This window comes from Podarcis tiliguerta, assembly GCF_965153285.1.
Source record: "Podarcis tiliguerta genome assembly, chromosome: 16".
NCBI classification, from domain to species: domain Eukaryota; kingdom Metazoa; phylum Chordata; class Lepidosauria; order Squamata; family Lacertidae; genus Podarcis; species Podarcis tiliguerta.
Window position 1 is genome coordinate 40,827,843 of NC_139549.1, and position 19,000 is coordinate 40,846,842.

Consider the following 19,000-nt stretch of genomic DNA (forward strand, 5'->3'; position numbering starts at 1 on the left):
TGACCGTTAGGTCCAGTCGTGGCCGACTCTGGGGTTGCGGCGCTCATCTCGCTTTATTGGCCGAGGGAGCCAGCGTACAGCTTCCGGGTCATGTGGCCAGCATGACTAAGCCGCTTCTGGTGAAACCATTAAGCATGGAAACGCCATTTACCTTCCTGCCAGAGTGGTACCTATTTATCTACTTGCACTTTGACATGCTTTCGAACTGCTAGGTTGGCAGAAGCAGGGACCGAGCAACGGGAGCTCAGTCATGCCCATATTCTGAGAAGGACTAACACTGGATACAACCCAAAACAGATTGGTGGTAGCTACTGCCATCCCATTTAGCTTGTGAGTTTTGAGGGAAACTGTATGGCCAATGAGGGCTGGGCCAGATAGACATGATCTGACCTCCACAAGGAACAGAATCTGTCTCTCAAAAATTCAAGTTCTAGGATGCTACTAATCTAGTGTGTGGCTTGTTGTTTTTATACCAAGGATGGGAGAAACACAATAACCCTTGTGTTGTGTCTTTAAAGCCTCAGGGAACATTCTCCACAAAGCCCATGTGTGGCAAAGGATTCTGGAACATGTTCTATGTTGCATATATTAATGCAAAGCAGGCACTAGACCTGTTGTGCTCAACTCCTTTCCTTGCCATCAGGAAAGAGCACACTAGACTGCACCAGACTCTCCTGCAACTAGACACCGTGAAGGAAGGTCAATGATGGGCATTGGTCACCTGTCACATAATTATGCCCACATTTACTGATGAATCCATGATAAGCTTCCAAAGTGCCCCAGGGTTCTCGTCAATGCATCGCCAAAATCATGGAAATAAAATCTTCCAAGACCAACCACTGCATTGCAAAGTTACAGTAAACATTTAAAGTTTAATTGGTCACAACACCATAATTCAGTTGTGAAATCAGTCTACAAATAGTCCACTAAATAGTACACTGAGCTGGTGGTCAGTTAATAAATAAGGACATGAATAGCAGTTTCTTTAAAAAAAAAAACTTGAGATCATTATGGCTACTCAACATTATTGTGAGCAAAACCTAGTGTTTCCCTAAAGCTCATAATTAAAATAATACACACATTTTCTTCAGACCATTTAAAAAAAACCATAAAAAAAGAAAAAAAAAACCAGAACACACAATTTTGGTATATAGACTTTTTAAAACTACCTAATACTTAAGATCAGAGGTCCAAACAGGATACAAGGTCACTATATTCAGTGCTGATAAACAGTGTCACAATCAACATTTTTTCCCTTGCTTTACAACAGAAAAAGATTTCTAACATGGCAATTGTCATCATAGCTCAATGGAATCATCCAAGTTTAAATTCACATGCAGAACACAGTATAACTTCATGTTCTCCAAAAGGGGGGGAAATAGATAGATAGGTCAAGATAGATCACTAGCTGCCAAATACAGATTATTGGGATGGTCCATGAGTCACAAAGAAACAAATATTTACCTTCATCAAAACAAAGCTACAGCAGAAGCAGAGGAACTGTCCACATTAAGCAGATTACATCTTGGGAGGGCAGAATGTGCCACTAAGCTACAGTAGTTTCGGTACACAGTACTTAAACATCCAATATCACTTCTTAAAAAGCAGTACATTCAGGAAACAGCAACTCTGTTCTATTTATCACCACAGCTGATACACAGATTGATGTTTCCACTACATTTGTGAACCACTGGTAGAGTAAAGCATGAGGTTCTCTCAAGTAGTAGCTTCCAAGAAATTAAGTTAGTTCATTTATCAAGCTGAAATCAAAGGTGGACACACACACAATAGTTTCTTCCACACTGGGAGTGCAAATAGCTCAACACACGTTCACATTCATTGTGTTGTGTCTCACTGGGCCAAACTTCTAACCATAGGCAAGAAGTCCACAGTGTCGCCTTCACTCATCATTTGCTCTAGGGTGTGAATTGCCCTCTCCCTTCTGCTGTTTGCTTTAGCCATGATGCAGCACATGTGGCCCTCTAGATTCTGTTGTTCTCCAGCTCCCATCAGCTTCAACCAGAATGGCCAGCAGACAGAGATGATGGGAGTTGTGCTCCAGCAACATCTGGCAAGCAACAAGATCCCCATCCCTGGCGCTGTGCTTTGTCTCCCTTGGCCCTAACCAAGAATGCCTTAGAACCACATGGTTAGCACAGATGTAGTTTAACAGCCATGGAAGGGAAAAGAATATTAACACACCAGAGAAGTGCAACAAGGGTGAGGAAAGAGAGGACATACGCAAGCCTCCTAGTTAAGACATCTGGAATGTTCTCCTACACTTACTCATTATGACTTTATATGGTTTTGGCTATTTTTAATTTTGACCCTAATAGGCTCCTTTGTGAGGAACTTCTTGATGTGAATGCAAGAAGACAGCTTGTAGAGGAATAAGCAAGGCAGCCCAGCAATTCTAACCCAAATCCATGCTGAAGGAATCGCAGTAGGCAGCAATATCAAAGGAGTGTTCGTGATAACTGAAAAGTGATTATGTGTATTTAAGCCTATGATTTTATTCCTGCCAATGACTGACTGCCTTGCTCTGCTGCTTGCCCCTTGAGCATTCTTGTCTCTCAATGTATACATTGGTTAAATGAGGATATAGGTGCTTTCTCTTCTCTTAAGTGCCTCTAGATATAGCAGCAGCACAAAGCAGAGAAGTCTGACTCATCCCATGGGATGAGATTACGAAGAAACAGAACAAAGGAGCCAATTACAGGAAGAACAATGCTTGTATCCTATAGAACTTGAGAAAACTGTTAATATAACATCACATTTACCTTCAAAAGTGTAATAGCTGCATTTTGTAATAATGGTCAGAACATTTTTCAAGTACACTGGACAATAGTTTGTGCTCCTCTCTAATTTTAAAAACAGACCATACATAAATGGAGAAGGGGGGAAGCTAGGAAAACACACACCCAGTTTTACTTATACTGTCCAAGCATAGTGTGCAAACTATGTACATCAGTATTTCTCTCAACAATAACCTTATACAGTGAAATGTTTTTGTGTATAAAAATATATACATTCTTCTTGCATTTACTATAGCCATGGTGAACTAATTTTAAGCAATAGGGGTAATAGGGGTTTTATAGAGGTTTTCTCAGCTAAAAAGAAATCCAGTTTTTATACCAAGGGTATATTTTTCCAACAGTAGTTATGAGCATTTGATTGCAGAGACTGGCTACAGTCCTCTGTATACTTATTCAGAATCAAGTTCCATTGTGACACTTACTCCAGAGCAAATAATCAGCAAGGGATGGGGAGGGAAGACACAAATATTGATAGTTGACTTACAGGCATAAGCTGCAAAATCTTTTTTTAAAAAATGATATCTGGTGGCTCTTTGTGGTTTTCAAAATCTGAAATGCCAATAATTGTGTCAACATAAACAGCAAGATTTTTAAATATCTATATATCATGTATAGTTTGTTTATATACAAAACTTTTAGCAACTCTGGTACTATCCAGCTAAAGCAATAGGGTAGCTTAGCCAAATCCTACTCAGTTCTATATGCATTCTATAAATGGACACATGTAGGCAGGATTTGGCAAAGCACTTTCCAAGCTTTCCTGCTTTTTGTCTAGCATGCTATTTAAAAACACTATTTTAAAAAAAAATGCTAAGGATCAGTGGATAGAACTTGGTTCTGAGGCAACAGAAGGTCACTTTTTTTGTAGAGCACTTGACTGCCGCATCACTATTTCATAGGCATGTTTCACAGCACAAACCCCATATCATTATTTGGACAAACTATTGCTGATCCCTTGGTTATGATCTTAGCAATCTGAATGCAAGCATCCTCATCAGAGACCCACTGTGTAGAAGCAGATTTCAAGTGAAAAAAGCACCAGATCTTCCTGAAAGTGTTATTATTTTATTTAATTTATTGCCACTTAATGGTCCTGAGAAAGATTTCAGCAGCCAATGTCTTTGCAATATCATTTTATACACTGCTCCCCCAACAAATAAAGAAACCACGTAGAGCAGGCTTCCTCAAACTCGGCCCTCCAGATGCTTTGAGACTACAATTCCCATCATCCTTGACCACTACTGGTCCTGCTAGCTACGGATCATGGGAGTTGTAGGCCAGTAACATCTGGAGGGCCGAGTTTGAGAAAGCCTGATGTAGAGGGTCCTGACGTGATCCCCCACCCCCCTTTTAAAGACAGTGGTGCATAATTTCTCTTTAACATTCCTTCTGCTTGGAGAATATTTTATCGCAAAGGCCAACTCTGCACTGCCACCACTGTGCACAATGCCTTCATTTCCAGTCACTTTTATTTAACTAAAGCTGTTTTTTGTTGTTAGTTATTTCCAGCTTAAGTGGCATTAAAATAGGTGGGGATTAGGTAGGAGCAGTGCTTTCCCCCCTAGAATATAAGGTGCTGGTACTCACTGCCTAGAAATAGCTGGAGGAAGGATAGTCAAGTGGGCTAAGGGAAGGAAGCAGCAGGGCTCCAGGATCCTGGCAGAACCTTGTGCCTCATTCCCCCAAGCCCAGGAAGCCCTTGCCTGGCTTTGGGACAGAGGCAGGAGGCTCTGACAGGGTCCAAAAGCCCTCCAGTTTCCTTTTTAAAGCCCGACCATCTGGCTTTTGGAAGAAGATAGTAGGGCACCAGGATGCTGACAGAACCTCGTGTCTCATTCCCCAAGCCCAGGAAGCGCTTGCCCAGCTTGGGAATGAGGCACAAGTCACAAGGCTCTGTCAGGATCCTGGTGTCCTGCTCCCTCCTTCCCAAAGCCAGGCAGGTGCGGGGAGCGAGTGAGCGAGCAAACAAGTGGGGGTGGGGGTGGGCTAGCGGCAGCAGTGGCAAGATGGTGGCTGGGAAACAGAGATCGTGGTATGCTGTACCAGCACATACCACCTCAAAAAAACCACTGGGTAGGAGTATTAGGAATGCTTTTAATTCCCATTGTATTTGTGGCAAGAGGGCTTTTGCAAGAGGTTCTGGAGGTGTGCACCTTTACACATTGCTAATGGAGATCCTGCGTGGGTGGATTCACTGCATTCACTACAAAGGAGCAAGAATGCAGCCTTCTGCGTGAACTGCTCTCTCTGCTGAAGTCCATGGGAGAAACTCTTACAGCAGGGATAGGGAACCTGTGGCCCTGCTGATGTTACTGGACTCTAATATCTACCAGACTCAACTATCATGGTCAATGGCCCACCAAAGTCTGGAAGACCACAGGTTCCCAATCTTCCCACCTTCAATTTGGCCAGCTAAGGGAAAAACACAGAAAACCCCACAAGTTCTTCTTTAAAGAGCACTTTGTGTCCCACAGATGCCCTCCTCCCTTGCCACTAAGACCCGTGGTGTGTGATCTTCTGTTCTAATTAGAAGAAATTCCTTCCGCTGTAATCATATAAAAAGGCAACTTGAGGTAATGAAAGTAAGTCATTGGTGAGAGCGGGAGGGGGGGATTAAATTATAAAAATGAGAAGCTGACCCCCACATTTTTCATAACAAAAGCATTTGATAGAATTCTTTAAGCTTTCTCTCTTCAAAATGTCAAATCTGCATAAACCTCATTTTAATTTTTAATTAATTTTAAATAGACTACTCAATATGCCTTTATAAAAACCTTTTACAAAATATGTTCTAAATGCTTGGAAAAAAGTAAGCGGATAAAATTCTACTCATGGAGGAAAATCTCTGGATATACAGCTAAAGAATCTTATCTTACAAGTGCATTTTTTTCTTTCAGTATATTGTCTAGATAAACTAATGTTAACATTTAACGGCTTAATGTTGCACATTGTTTTATCCATGTTGGCTTGTTGCTTCGCTAACTTTTCATGAACTAGAGACAGTGCTTGGTGATTTCCTAGAGAGCTGGTGTTGAAAGTGAGATAAACCATGTTTCATTGGTCACCTCCTCTATCCATGTTTTCGATCACCCTAGAAAGACGTATGTTCAGGAGTCGGATCTGGCTGTCAAGATGGTCAATCTTCTCCTCAAGGGTGCTGTGGCTGTTCCTCCTCCAATAGAAGCCAACAGGTCCGGTCATGAAATAGACAGCAACTACAAAGCACAGCGGAAGGACAGCATGTTCTGGCTCACCTTCATACTTCTGAAGGATGTACACACAAGAAAGTGCAAAGAGGGCGACCCTCACGATCCAGAAGAAGCGGCCACACAGCACATGTAAGAGATAGAAGAAGAACCCAAGGAGGAGAGAGACAAACCAATAAGCAAGCAAGATGGCGCCAATCAGCAAAAGAGCACGGGTGGGGTTGTTGGCGAGGGACCCAGGGCTGAAATAATGGGTCAAGTTGGAACCTGAAAATTCAAACAGAGAAAGCTTTATTTGATATAATCACTACCTTTGTAGATATAGCTATGAATAATACCATAATTAAAAGCATAAGGAGAAAACTCCTAAATGATGCTTTAAAAGCAGGAAACTATTTCAGCAGAAGAATGAAAGAGTTGAACATATACAGTAGTTTCTAAAGATGGCGGCAGGAGAATAATACACTGCCTCACCTCCTGTAATGCTTAGCAACGAGACAAAAGAAATTATTATTTATATACACCAAAACTTTGCAGGAAACAAATTTAAAAAAGAGGAAAAGAAAAAGACAGATTTCTGTCGCAAGGAGCTTTCCCTCTAATTTTTGATACTGAGGGAGACTACATGAGCGAGTGGAGGAGGGAGAAAAGCAAGGATAAAGATAAGAAAATGCTGGGTTTTTTGTTTTTTTGCAGTGAAGGGAAAGGACTATAGGATTAAAACCAAAGAGTTCACAAGAAAAATAGGTTTGAGGAAGGATTTGAAGGGGAGCAAAGAGGTATTCTGGCCAAGACCTCTTGGAATGGAGATCAGAGAGGGAGAAGAGATGGATCTTAAGGGACCTTACATCAAGTCAGACTATTGGTTCATCTAGATCAGGCATCCCAAACCTTCAGCCCTCCAAATGTTGTGGACTACAATTCCCATGATCCCTAGCTAACAGGACCAGTGGTAAGGGATCATGGGAGTTGTAGGCCAAAACTTCTGCAGGGCCGCAGGTTGGGGATGCCTGATCTAGATCACTACTGCCTACAATGCCTGAGAAGTATTTCCCATCTCTGCCTGGAGATACCAGGGATTGAATCTGGGACCTTCAGCATGCAAAGAATGTTCTCTACTACTGAGGTACAACCTGTTCCCACTTCCCTGGTGGTACTCTCCTTCCACTGAAGCAATCCAGGAAACTAAAATTCCTAATTTTCAACAGGGCAAACATAAAATGCCCTTCCTCCAACCCTGTCATGGGATGGCATAATCAAACTCTTAAGGAGATGCATTTACAGCTGGCTTTAGTTACAAGCAGCACTCTGCACTCCCCCCCCCCAAGAGAATTTCTTGTGTAATATTTGCATTTACACAGGATGGGATTAAAGTAATGGGTCCCACTAGTGGAAGCCAGCACAAATGGACTTTCCCCCTGCCTGCACTTAGCTTGAGGTGGGGGTCAGGGGAACCCCCAGAACAGTGTGTGGGGAGGAGGGGAAATTGTTCCACCTGGCAAGCTGAAAAGCTTGTTCTGATGGAATGACTGCCATAGCACAACTGAATCCCTCCCATAAAGTCCTATTCAAGTCGCTTACTTGTACACTATTATTGACGGGGAGTTGTTGTTACATGGGTAGTTGTAACTACTGGCCCATAGTTCCTGAAGGAGGAAGTCAGATAAAATAACATTCTTATAAGGAAGCTTATTTAGGCTGCTGTGTACATTTACTTGAGAGAAAGCTCCACTTAATGGGACTTGCTTCTGAATGGATATGCACATGATTGAACTAAGGCTTCTATCCCAGCTACATATTTTAACTATGTGATCCCCACCCCACCCCACAACATCTGTATCTTGTTTCTAACACCTATACCAGATAAGGACTGTCATTTATGTTTTGTACCGATATGTACAGGTTGTGTAGTTCTAGAGTTAGGCAGTCTTTGTATATGCATTCAGGGGATAATTAGATCTGTAACTGTTAAGGAGTGTAGGTGGCTGTTTTCAGATTGATTGATGTACAGGTGTGTTAGTAGATGTGGATAGTGACTGCTAGGCTAGATCTAGACACTTCAAAGAAGCAGTTCAGTTAAACTTGTGGTAAACTCATACAGGGAAATCTGGTAGGGAAAGACTGGACTCCACAGCGCCATCTGGTGTCACAGCGTTATATCACATATAAAACACTTTTTCTTTACCAATCTCAGTGAGTTCTTGAAAAAGTGTGTTAAATGAGTGGAAATTCTGTTATGGAATTTGACATTTTATAGTTTGCACTATTTATAGATTTTGATGTTTTCCATTTAATGTTTATTATTTTACATATTTTTCTTTGCAAACCACTTTATATTTTTTCTGATGAAAATTACTACTACTGTTGCTACTAAAACTTCACAGATAAAACCCGAGAGAGCTTGGGGAATGCTGTGTGGTCCCTGGTTCAGCTGTGGACTATGAATGGAGCTACAACTGAATGGAGCAACTGTAACTGTCCAAGGAACAGGATGACAGAGGCTCATGCTATGGGTTGAGGCAGCTGCTTCCACAAGCTGCAGCAGTACTGCTGATCAATGGATGACATCTGGGCCAGGCAACGTCCCAATTCCAGCAGCCCCAGCACTGACCAGGGAGGAGTGTGTGGGAAGCGTTGATGAGCTGGGTATTGGGTCTCAGTGGTTCTACCTCTTCAAATATTGGCAGAACCAACTGTCCCATCCTTGGAAGAGAGTGGGCTGACTGCAGGGAGGGAGATGCTCTGAGGAAGACTAGGGTGAAGTCCTTCCCCTCCTACCCCAAGTATGAGAAGTGGTAAATGAAGGTTAGCTGTGTAGAAGAACAGAGTAAAGTGAGGAGGGATATTGCAGGAGCTGATCTCTCAGCAGACCAGGATGAAGGGCATGAATGCATAGGAAATAAAGAATGTAGCAGAGAAGAGGCCAACAAACCCAGAAGAGCGTTTCCAGTGAGCCCTGTTCAGGCATTCTCTCTTCATGCGTGAAGGAACTTTAAAGCTAAATTTGCACGCCCTTTTCCCTTGTTCCTGCCAGCCTTGCCTCCATGCTGTCCATGCACTGGGGAAAGGTCTGAAGTGAAAAGCCTCCCCAACACGTGGAGGCTGCCCACTTCAGCTGAAACCATGAGCCCATGGGAGCAGCCTATGCTTGATGCTGAGAACAGGGCTCCTTTTAACACTCTTTCCCCCTTCAAACGAATGAATGTGTGAGGAGTGACAACGATGTTACAGCATCCAGAAATAACTTATGATGATTGGAAGCTGGAAGCTAATACCTGGGGCACCAGGCTCTCAAAAATGTAAGAACATACACTAAGCCAGGAAAGGCAACGACTGCCTGGATCTTGCAATAATTAACAGGGGAACAAGGTGGCTTTTTGCACAGTATGACAAAGTGAGAAAGAATTATCAGAAGTGTACATAGTTAGAAAATTATATTTAGACAATAACTGGAATAATCCAGGCATTACAATAAAAGAACTGGGGACCCTGGGGCTCAAATTATGACACAAAACCCTTCAGGCAGCCTCAAAGGATGGTTTTATTGCACAAGTAAAAGCCTTTGCTCACTTTCTACTTCCCAACAAATGCAGATAAACTAGGACTAAAGCTACCTAGACAGAAAGACTGGCTGCCCAGCTAACTGAAGCATGCAAAATGTCCCAACCCAGGAGAAAGTTCAGGAAACAGGGGAAGATAGAAGTTTGAATTCTGGGCAAAGGTTTGCTGGGAAAGGTCCACCCAGAAGAATGTATAATAACCGAGACAGAAGTGATGAACTTTCTATAAGTTTACCCCACCCCAACACCAGTGCATTATTATTAAAATCCCCCATAGCTCCAAGTAAGCAATTTGACATAGTGCACCTACAAAACACATTGTCTTAGGAGAAGGGATTATATATAACATAAATATATCTTAATGACTTTTATCACAATAATTATTATGTAGGGACTACATCAATTTACTTCATCAAGTAAGGGGGAAAGGGTTTTTAAAGGGCTTCTTCCTCTTTTCCCTTGAGCAATTACAAGAAGCAAATAAACCACAAGGCAGTTTTCTTTCCTTTGCCCCTTTCAGAGGGAAAAAGGATGTTGCCTAATGTCCGATTGGGTTATGCTAACTTTTCAGAGAATGTATTCAATCCTGCATCTTAGGCAAGAATCCATCTCTAGGCATAGTATAACTGACAGTGCAATCCTATAAATTTCTACTTAGAAGCAAGCCCCCTTTGAATCCAACTGGGCCCATTTACCGTATTTTTCGCTCTATAAGACGCACCAGACCACAAGACGCACCTCGTTTTTGGAGGAGAACAAGAAAAAAAATATCCTGAATCTCAGAAGCTAGAACAAGAGGGATCGCTGCGCAACAAAAGCAGTGATCCCTCTTGCTGTTCTGGATTCTGGGATAACTGCGCAGCCTGCATTCGCTCCATAAGACGCACACACATTCCCCCTTACTTTTTAGGAGGGAAAAAGTGAGTCTTATAGAGCAAAAAATATGGTAAGTATTGCAACCTAAGCCACAAGCCCACTTTCCACCCATACCATCAATGACTTTTATCTGTCATATGCCTTCAGGGGATGAAATTAGATATCTTAAGAGATGACCTTGGTTTCTGCTTGCCCTTTTATTTATTTATTATCCCAGCCTTCCCCCCCAAAGAAGATCAAGGTGGCAAACAAGATATCTTATGGATGCTTTTCATCAAGCGCAGCGTGATGGTGTGGTGTGGACAGGATCTAAGGAGATGTGAAGGTTGACCCTCGGCTCTTTTGACCTTCAACCATCCTGGTTAATGCCTGAGTGAGGGGAAGGGAACCTTTCCACCTGGCAGACCAGATCCCTACCTTCACCCACCCCAGGAGGTCAACTTTAACATGTTGGTGCCCATACTTACCACTGCTGAGAATCAAACTATTTATGTTTCTTCCATCAAATTAAGGAACTGTACATACCATTTTGCTTCAAAACTACTTCATATTTAGACAACCTACCTTAAAGTTGTTCCAGAACCTATGAGTTTATTAAACAGTAGCACTGATGAAGGAAAACCAACTCTGCATTTCAAACGTACCATCAATCCCAAGGACATCCAGAAGATCAGTCCATATTCTCCAAAATGTATCTACTAGAACATCCACACCATATACAAATCGCTCTGTCAGTTTGGAGAAAAACTGGAAAAACAGAGCAGAGACAAACCTTAGAAGTTTTATTCCACTTACAATACTTGAAGAATTTATCACCCCAGCTCTTACATACAGTTCTTAACCTTAAATCAAATGTACAGATGCAAAGGCAGGCATGGTATTTGAAAGTGGTAGGAGAAGTGTTCTCTGCACTTGATCAGAGGCACACTTATTCTAGGTTTGGACCCAAGTTCTGAAAATAAGTTCTGGGGCTGAACCCAGAAGTTGTTTTACATAAACTGTTGATCAAACTAGTCCAAAAGTAGTGTTCCCTGACTGGCAGCTGCTTTCCCAAATCTTGGGCAAGTAAATCTTAGCTGGTCCTGCTACCTGAGATCTTTTTTAAATGGAGATGCTCTAGACAGAACCTAGGACCTGATGCAAGCTAGCATGTGCCACTGAGACAGGAACCCAGAAGTGAGATACTTCACAGGGTTGGGAGACGATAACTGATCAATATTTTGCACATTAACAGCTTTATGCTATACATGACTTAGGCATGCTGAAATCTGTAGATTACAATGGACTGAAGCAAAGCTAAGATTAGGCTTTAAATATTTGCTTTTTCTAGTCTATAAATTGAAACAATTCCAAAAAAAAACAACAGCAACAAGCAAACACTTTCAACCGATTCATTACAGGTACTTTGAGAAATATGCACTCTTGGGATTCTCACACTCACAGAAATACCTGACATTCCAATGTGCAACTGTCAAGATTTTTAAGGAAGGTTAATGATATGCACATGTCACTATTTTATTTTGCAAATGACAGCAATTTCAGGCAAACAGCACAAAACTGTTAAGTATATTAGTGGGGGAAAGTGAAATAAAATTATAAACATGCTTTATTCATTACCAACCCAACCCAATGGACTCCCATCATTCTTCTGAATTAAATATGTGTCATCAAGGTCTCCAGTATCTTGTGACCTATGGTGGAGATTAAATGAATGAACAACTAACAATGGCTGGTAAGCTTCCTGCATGCCACAAAATCTTGCCTCTGATTTTTCTTCTTCCATCACAATTCTTCACGATTTCTCTTGGAAGGGCTACATTATGCTTCACTTAAACCACTCTCCTAGAGTGTGTGGTTTTTTAAAAAAAGAACCCTTCTGTGCACACTAGCTACTGCTCAAACATGACCCTGGAAAACGAGCTAGAAGAAAGCCTTGTGAAAATTAACCAAGTATTCAATGTCTATCGCTCCTATGTTACTGTTAGATGAACCAATTATACCAGAAGATTGCTTAGTATTCTTCCCATGTCTGGATTATGGACTGGTCCACATATGCAAGATGAGCTGGTACCAATTCAGGCTGCTTTTTTTTTAAAAAAAACCACTCACCAAGTAAAAACAAACAACTATGCAACAAGGACAAGGTGTCCAAACTAGCTTTTTTCCAGATCTGGAAAAACATTTTTTAACCTAGGAGAGGCCTTTAGCTCCTCCCTCATAACCCAATTTCCATTGCCCTCTTCTGCCCTAGCTCATTTGCCGTATTCTACTCTGTGATATAAAGATGTCTGCAAACATGACATGAAGGCTGGCTTCATCAACCCCACCATGTGGGAATCCCTTGCAGACCACAGTGCTTGGAGATAGTCAAGTCGTGCATGCCTCCATCTGCCCCAACTGCAACAAAACATGTCTCTAAAGCCACAGCAGGTGCTGTAGCCTTCTAGCAGTTTGACCTCACCCTTAAAAGCGCACTCCTCCATCATCTCCAAAGACAGACGGATGGCAACCAACAAACTGTAATTTCCACTACTGTTTGCTCCTCCTTCCCGCTTGTGCATCTCCATGCAGCTGAGAATTGTGTACAGATCAGCAGTGGCCTTCAGACATAGGCCGTTTCCAGCCCTACCCAGAGACCAAATCTCAGACTTTCCACATGCAAAGTATGTGCTCTACCACAGATCCCGCCCTTTAACGTTCATTTTATAAACTGCATGTATCCCAAGTCTGTCCTGCTCCACCAGATGGACAAAGAATCTGACTTGCTATGAGGCAGCTTCCTATGTTCCCAGGATTACAGCATCTCCTCCTCCTCCAACAATGTCTTTCTCTTACTGTCTTCCTCATTTTCAGCTTTCTCCATCCTTACCACACTACCCATTTTTCAAATCTCTGAGCTCTCCATATTACACCTCAATTTGCTGTCTATGAAGACTGCAAAGTCCTGTGGATAGGGGCTGCATAATCCCTACATCTATCCACCATGCCACTGGCAGAATATAACCATGTTGCACAATACCTACTCAATAATAAAAGTACAAGCCTTCAGATAGAACATGCCTGAAATTGCAAGCTACAGAGCAGTGGTTTTTAAATCCTGGGGCTCCTTGGTGAAATTATCAGCTATGGCTAACAAGCTCACCCTGCCCAACAATTTCTGATGTTCCGCTGCAATGCACAATCACAGGGAAGTGTTAGAACATTCTGTGTATACACTCAGTTGCCCAAGAGGAGATGTCTGGCTAGTTCCCCACAAGAACTGGCAGAATGCCTTACATGGGATTAATACACAGGAATTCCTTGGCAAAGAAATAAAACAATGTGGGTCTGATAAGCAATTCTTCAGAATCAGCAAGAAGTAGGACAACTTCAACAAAATTTTGCTTTCTGGGTTTAATTTTTGAGCATCAGATATCAGGTATTTGAAGAAGAGTGCATGCACACGAAAGCTCATACCAATAACAAACTTAGTTGGTCTCAAGGTGCTACTGGAAGGAATTTTTTTATTTTGTTTTGACTACGGCAGACCAACAGGGCTACCTACCTGTAACTATGATTCTGTGAGTTGCTTTTCAAGACCCGCACTATGAAGAGACTCTCAGGTATCAGCTTATGATGAATAGGAAGGGGAGGCGGCACATTTCCCATTTTTCTAAAGGCACTGAAGGAAAATGAACCAGTGCGTTCCCTCACGTAACAATAAGCACAATTTCATTTAAAGGATAAAAAGTATCCCTTATTTCATAATATTTCCTATACACACTACCCTCCGCCTATCTAATTTCCCTTCTTCCATCATTTTTGGAAACATGACCTTTCTGCTGTGGTTTCCGTGGACAAGAGAAAGAGATCTCGTTTTTTGATCTCGTTTTTTGACAGAATTACAAGCCTGGTAGATGAAGGGAACGCAGTGGATGTAGCCTACCTTGATTTCAGCAAGGCATTTGACAAGGTGCCCCATGATATTCTTGTAAAGAAGCTGGTAAAATGCGGTCTTGACTATGCTACCACTCAGTGGATTTGTAACTGGCTGACTGACCGGACCCAAAGGGTGCTCATCAATGGTTCCTCTTCATCCTGGAGAAGAGTGACTAGTGGGGTGCCACAGGGTTCTGTCTTGGGCCCGGTCTTATTCAACATCTTTATCAACGACTTGGATGATGGACTCAAGGGCATCCTGATCAAATTTGCAGATGACACCAAACTGGGAGGGGTGGCTAACACCCCAGAGGACAGGATCACACTTCAAAACGACCTTGACAGATTGGAGAACTGGGCAAAAACAAACAATATGAATTTTAACAGGGAGAAATTTTAACAGGGAGTTAAACAGGGAGTTAACTCGGGCAAAAAAAATGAAAGGCACAAATACAAGATGAGTGACACCTGGCTTGAGAGCAGTACATGTGAAAAGGATCTAGGAGTCTTGGTTGACCACAAACTTGACATGAGCCAACAGTGTGACGCGGCAGCTAAAAAAGCCAATGCAATTCTGGGCTGCATCAATAGGAGTATAGCATCTAGATCAAGGGAAGTAATAGTGCCACTGTATTCTGCTCTGGTCAGACCTCACCTGGAGTACTGTGTCCAGTTCTGGGCACCACAGTTCAAGAAGGACACTGACAAACTGGAACGTGTCCAGAGGAGGGCAACCAAAATGGTCAAAGGCCTGGAAACGATGCCTTATGAGGAACGGCTAAGGGAGCTGGGCATGTTTAGCCTGGAGAAGAGGAGGTTAAGGGGGGATATGATAGCCATGTTCAAATATATAAAAGGATGTCACATAGAGGAGGGAGAAAGGTTGTTTTCTGCTGCTCCAGAGAAGCGGACACGGAGCAATGGATCCAAACTACAAGAAAGAAGATTCCACCTAAACATTAGGAAGAACTTCCTGACAGTAAGAGCTGTTCGACAGTGGAATTTGCTGCCAAGGAGTGTGGTGGAGTCTCCTTCTTTGGAGGTCTTTAAGCAGAGGCTTGACAACCATATGTCAGGAGTGCTCTGATGGTGTTTCCTGCTTGGCAGGGGGTTAGACTCGATGGCCCTTGTGGTCTCTTCCAACTCTATGATTCTATGTAAGCATGGTGTCTGACATAAGCATAATAAAAGTTAATTTGGGGGCTAAATTAAATTGGGGGGCGCTGGGCGGATCTTTGCACCCCGGCGGCACATATGCTAAAGACGGCCCTGCAACCACCCATAACTGTAGTCTAAGGGATATATTTTCTCCTAGAGAAGATGCTAGGAGGAGGCAAATGGATGAGGCAGGGGAGGATACCAAAATCTTCCTCAGTTTTCCCATTTTGAATCCTCCTCTCCAGGTTTCAAAGCCAGGGAAAATGGCCACTTCTGCACTGTTATTTATCTGCTTTCCACTACTCAAACCCCAAGGAGCTCTTCCAGCAGAGGGAAAAAAAGAACACTGGGCTCCTGCAATATGAATATGTGAGTAATGTGTTCTTTGGTCTCTGCAGCCCACTAACACGCTCCCATGAATTGCAAGGAAGGACAGTGCGCCTGCACCATAAGAGCTGGATAGGAAAAGGAATTTTGACAGCCAACCAATACACAGGTCAAACCACTGGAAGATTATGTGCAAGAGGGAATTTTTGACAGGTGTAGCTTGATATAAAGAGGTGAAGAAAAGTTGCATCAATTGAATGGATGTTTAAATATATTCTGCTCAATCAGATTGAAATTTGCCTAATTTACAATCTTCTGCAAAAAAACAAAAAAAACCTGCAACCAGCTGGTGACCCAGCAGAAATTGGCTTGTAAGGTCCACCATTTACCAGCTCTTGAGTTCTGACCACTTTCAATGTAGAAACACACAGCATCTCCTCCCCACCTTTTATAAGAGATCATTACAGTATATTGATTTGTTTATTAGACTGGGCTGCAGTCATTCAGATAAAATCATTGGATCTTATTTAGTACAGTAAATTGTGTAGAACATCTAGTTGTCTTATGCACTTCACAACAAATATTTCAGCTCAGCTATTGAAGGCACCATGCTGAAATCATTTCAGATCCGTTTAGGTAAAAAGCTAGAGGTCACTAAGAAAATATTATTTATCATTTATCAGGCTGCAATCTATGCACAGCTATTTAGGGCTTACTTCTGAGGATTGCAGTGGTACCTCAGTTTTCAAATGTAATCTGTTCCGGAAGGCCGTTTGAGTTCCAAAACGTTTGAAAACCAAGACTCCATAGGCAACAGCTAGGTCTCCAGATCTTGCGCTCAGCCTTGTAGCATTGTTCAACTTCCGAGGCTTGATCAAAAACTGAATCATTTACTTCTGGGTTTTCAATGTTCAAAAACCGAAACATTTGACTTCCAAAACGTTAAAAAACCAAGGTACCTCTGTATAGGATTGCAGTGTCAATTCCTCTTTTATCTCTTGCCCCCTTCCGCCTACTGTTGTTATAAATGCACTTACTAAAATCATTATCATAATTGGTTCAGGTTAACTTATTTGTCAAAACCACAAGGTCATAAAATTATTACTACTGCTATTTATTTCAGTTCTGAGTGTTTGTCAAAGCCAGAGGTCTCAGTAAAAAATAGGATTATGTCTTATACTCTTCTAAGCTGCCCACAAAACATGTTTTGGACAGCAACAAAACTTATAAAAATAAAAATACTTAAAATTCCCCTTACGGACACACAACTAAAAAATGGGTTAAGCAGTTAATAAATCATATAATAAAGACATTAATTATTAATTTCAAATATTTGTGCTGCCGTGTCAAAGTCCAACAGAAAATATGATTTTTGCTACATACATAGGCTGCAGTGCTGTCCCCCCTTCACCTGGGAGCAAGTCCCATTGAACTCAGCAGGGCTTTCTTCTATACAGGTATAGGAGATAGGGCTGGGCTGTTAATCCACCTTACACCCCTTCAGGACCCCCCCAAGCCCTATTCTTATCAATATTTAAGTCTCACCATTACTATTTCAGTTCAATTCATTTGTCAAAACCACAGGGCCATAACTCCATTCCTATTGCCTACTCCAATTATTATTTTGTGAAAACAACAAGGTCGAAAAACATTCCTGGTCCTTTCTTCTTTCATTATTCCTTATTCCCATTGCTATTAGTCAATTATTTTATCAGTGATGGTATCATAAAGGCATTCTTATTCCTTACTCCTATTCCTCAGTCCTATTTTACTATATTCTGCCAAGGACAAGCTCCAACTCCAATAATGACCCCTACCCATCGCTACTGCTACCATTTTAAACAAAACTGCATTTTATTAGCCTACAAAAACGAACCAAAGACGAAGATAATAAACAAATACTGTGACAGAAAAGCTAAAAGCAGCATTCGCCACTGAATTCCTTGCGCGCGAAGACACACGAGCACCCGCTTCTCCCCCAGCCCGGTTTACACGTCTTCTTTCTATACTGTTCGTCAGGCTGTTTTCCTATGTATTCTTTTGCAAAGGAGTCCGCTTAACTGTGGTTGCTGTGGACCAAATTTCCCCAACCCATTCAGACATTCCCTCCACCTCAAGTAGAATCTTTGCAGCCGCTATAAAGTTGGGGGTTTCCCGTTACAGTATTATTATTATCTTGCCACTATCCTTCCTGACAGAAACCCAGAGGGCACGGATGTTGCCTCTCCGGGTCACCGCCTGCCCCTCTCGCTCCCCGCGCCCCCCATCGCAAGGCACCTGCCCCTTTTTATCCACTGAAATTAAACCGGAATCCGCGTCCCCGGGAGCGACGGGGCGGCCCTCGCCAGGCCGGGCCAGGCGTCGCGGCGGCCTCCCCGGCGCCTCACCTTCTGCAGGGCGCGCACGTTCTCCTCGCCGAAGAGGCCGCTCACGCCCTGGTAGACGCCGCTGGCGGCCCTCCGGAGGCTGTTCTGCTTGTCGGCCCCGCGGCCCCGCGCCGACCGGGCCCCGGGCGCCGCCAGCAAGAGGAGCCACAGCGAGAAAAGGAGCAGCAGCAGCAGCCGCGCCCGCCGCCCGCCTCGCGCCGCCATCTTCTCGCGCGCGCCGCCGCCGCCGGCCACCAGCCGCGGCCTACTCGTAGCGGCGAGCGCCGGCGAGGCGAGCGTGAGGGCGGCCGAGGCCGTTCAGAGCCGCGCTCCCCCCGCCTCGCGGCCCGCCCGCCCGCCTTCCTTCCCGGCGGGGCAGCGCCCCCTCATGGCGGCCGCCTTCTCGTCGCCTCGGCTTCCTCCCTCAGAGCGGAGCGGACCTGGAGTCCAGCCGGCCTTGCCCTTCAGATCCCGACCGGCCTTGGATTACTTCACAAGGCTCGTTTTTTACGGTTCATTTCACATCAAAACACCTGGTGGTGGTTGTTTGAATGTGTCATGTGGGTGGCCACCAGCCCGGGGTTCCCCAGCTTACATTGCAGGGGGTGGACTAGATGCCCTTTGGGTGCGCTTCCAACTCTACCATTCTAGGAGTCTATCTTCTGTGGGGCTTGCTCCCTGGGAACTAACTACTACAAAGGGAATTGTGGGCAGTGCTGGTGGGGCCAGGCTATTTTGCACCCTAGGCAAGGCTACCTACTTGCACCCCACCA

General features: G+C 43.3%; 1 protein-coding gene across 2 annotated transcripts; it reads right to left on the bottom strand.

Annotated features, from left to right (window-relative positions):
• Positions 1 to 852: 852 nt before the first annotated feature.
• On the bottom strand, positions 853 to 18,583 carry BRI3BP (BRI3 binding protein). 2 transcript variants are annotated; one of them, XM_083416377.1, is made up of 3 exons: positions 18,249 to 18,583; positions 11,103 to 11,205; positions 853 to 6,289 (listed from the first exon to the last, which is right to left on the bottom strand). In XM_083416377.1, exons 1-3 carry the CDS (start codon positions 18,450 to 18,452, stop codon positions 5,871 to 5,873), a joined length of 726 nt encoding a protein of 241 aa, XP_083272503.1. In that variant the 5' UTR covers positions 18,453 to 18,583; the 3' UTR covers positions 853 to 5,870. The 2 variants fall into 2 exon arrangements, with proteins under 2 accessions (XP_083272503.1, XP_083272504.1); XM_083416378.1 differs by lacking the exon at positions 18,249 to 18,583 and adding an exon at positions 12,080 to 12,823.
• Positions 18,584 to 19,000: the final 417 nt, after the last annotated feature.

Excerpts from the sequence above, each read along its gene's own strand:
- BRI3BP (XM_083416377.1), bottom strand. The coding sequence starts at position 18,452 with ATGGCGGCGCGAGGCGGGCGGCGGGCGCGGCTGCTGCTGCTGCTCCTT. Across the intron at positions 11,206-18,248 it reads ACGTGCGCGCCCTGCAGAAG|TTTTTCTCCAAACTGACAGA; the intron begins GTGAGGCGCCGG and ends CTGTTTTTCCAG. Across the intron at positions 6,290-11,102 it reads GGATGTCCTTGGGATTGATG|GTTCCAACTTGACCCATTAT; the intron begins GTACGTTTGAAA and ends TTGAATTTTCAG.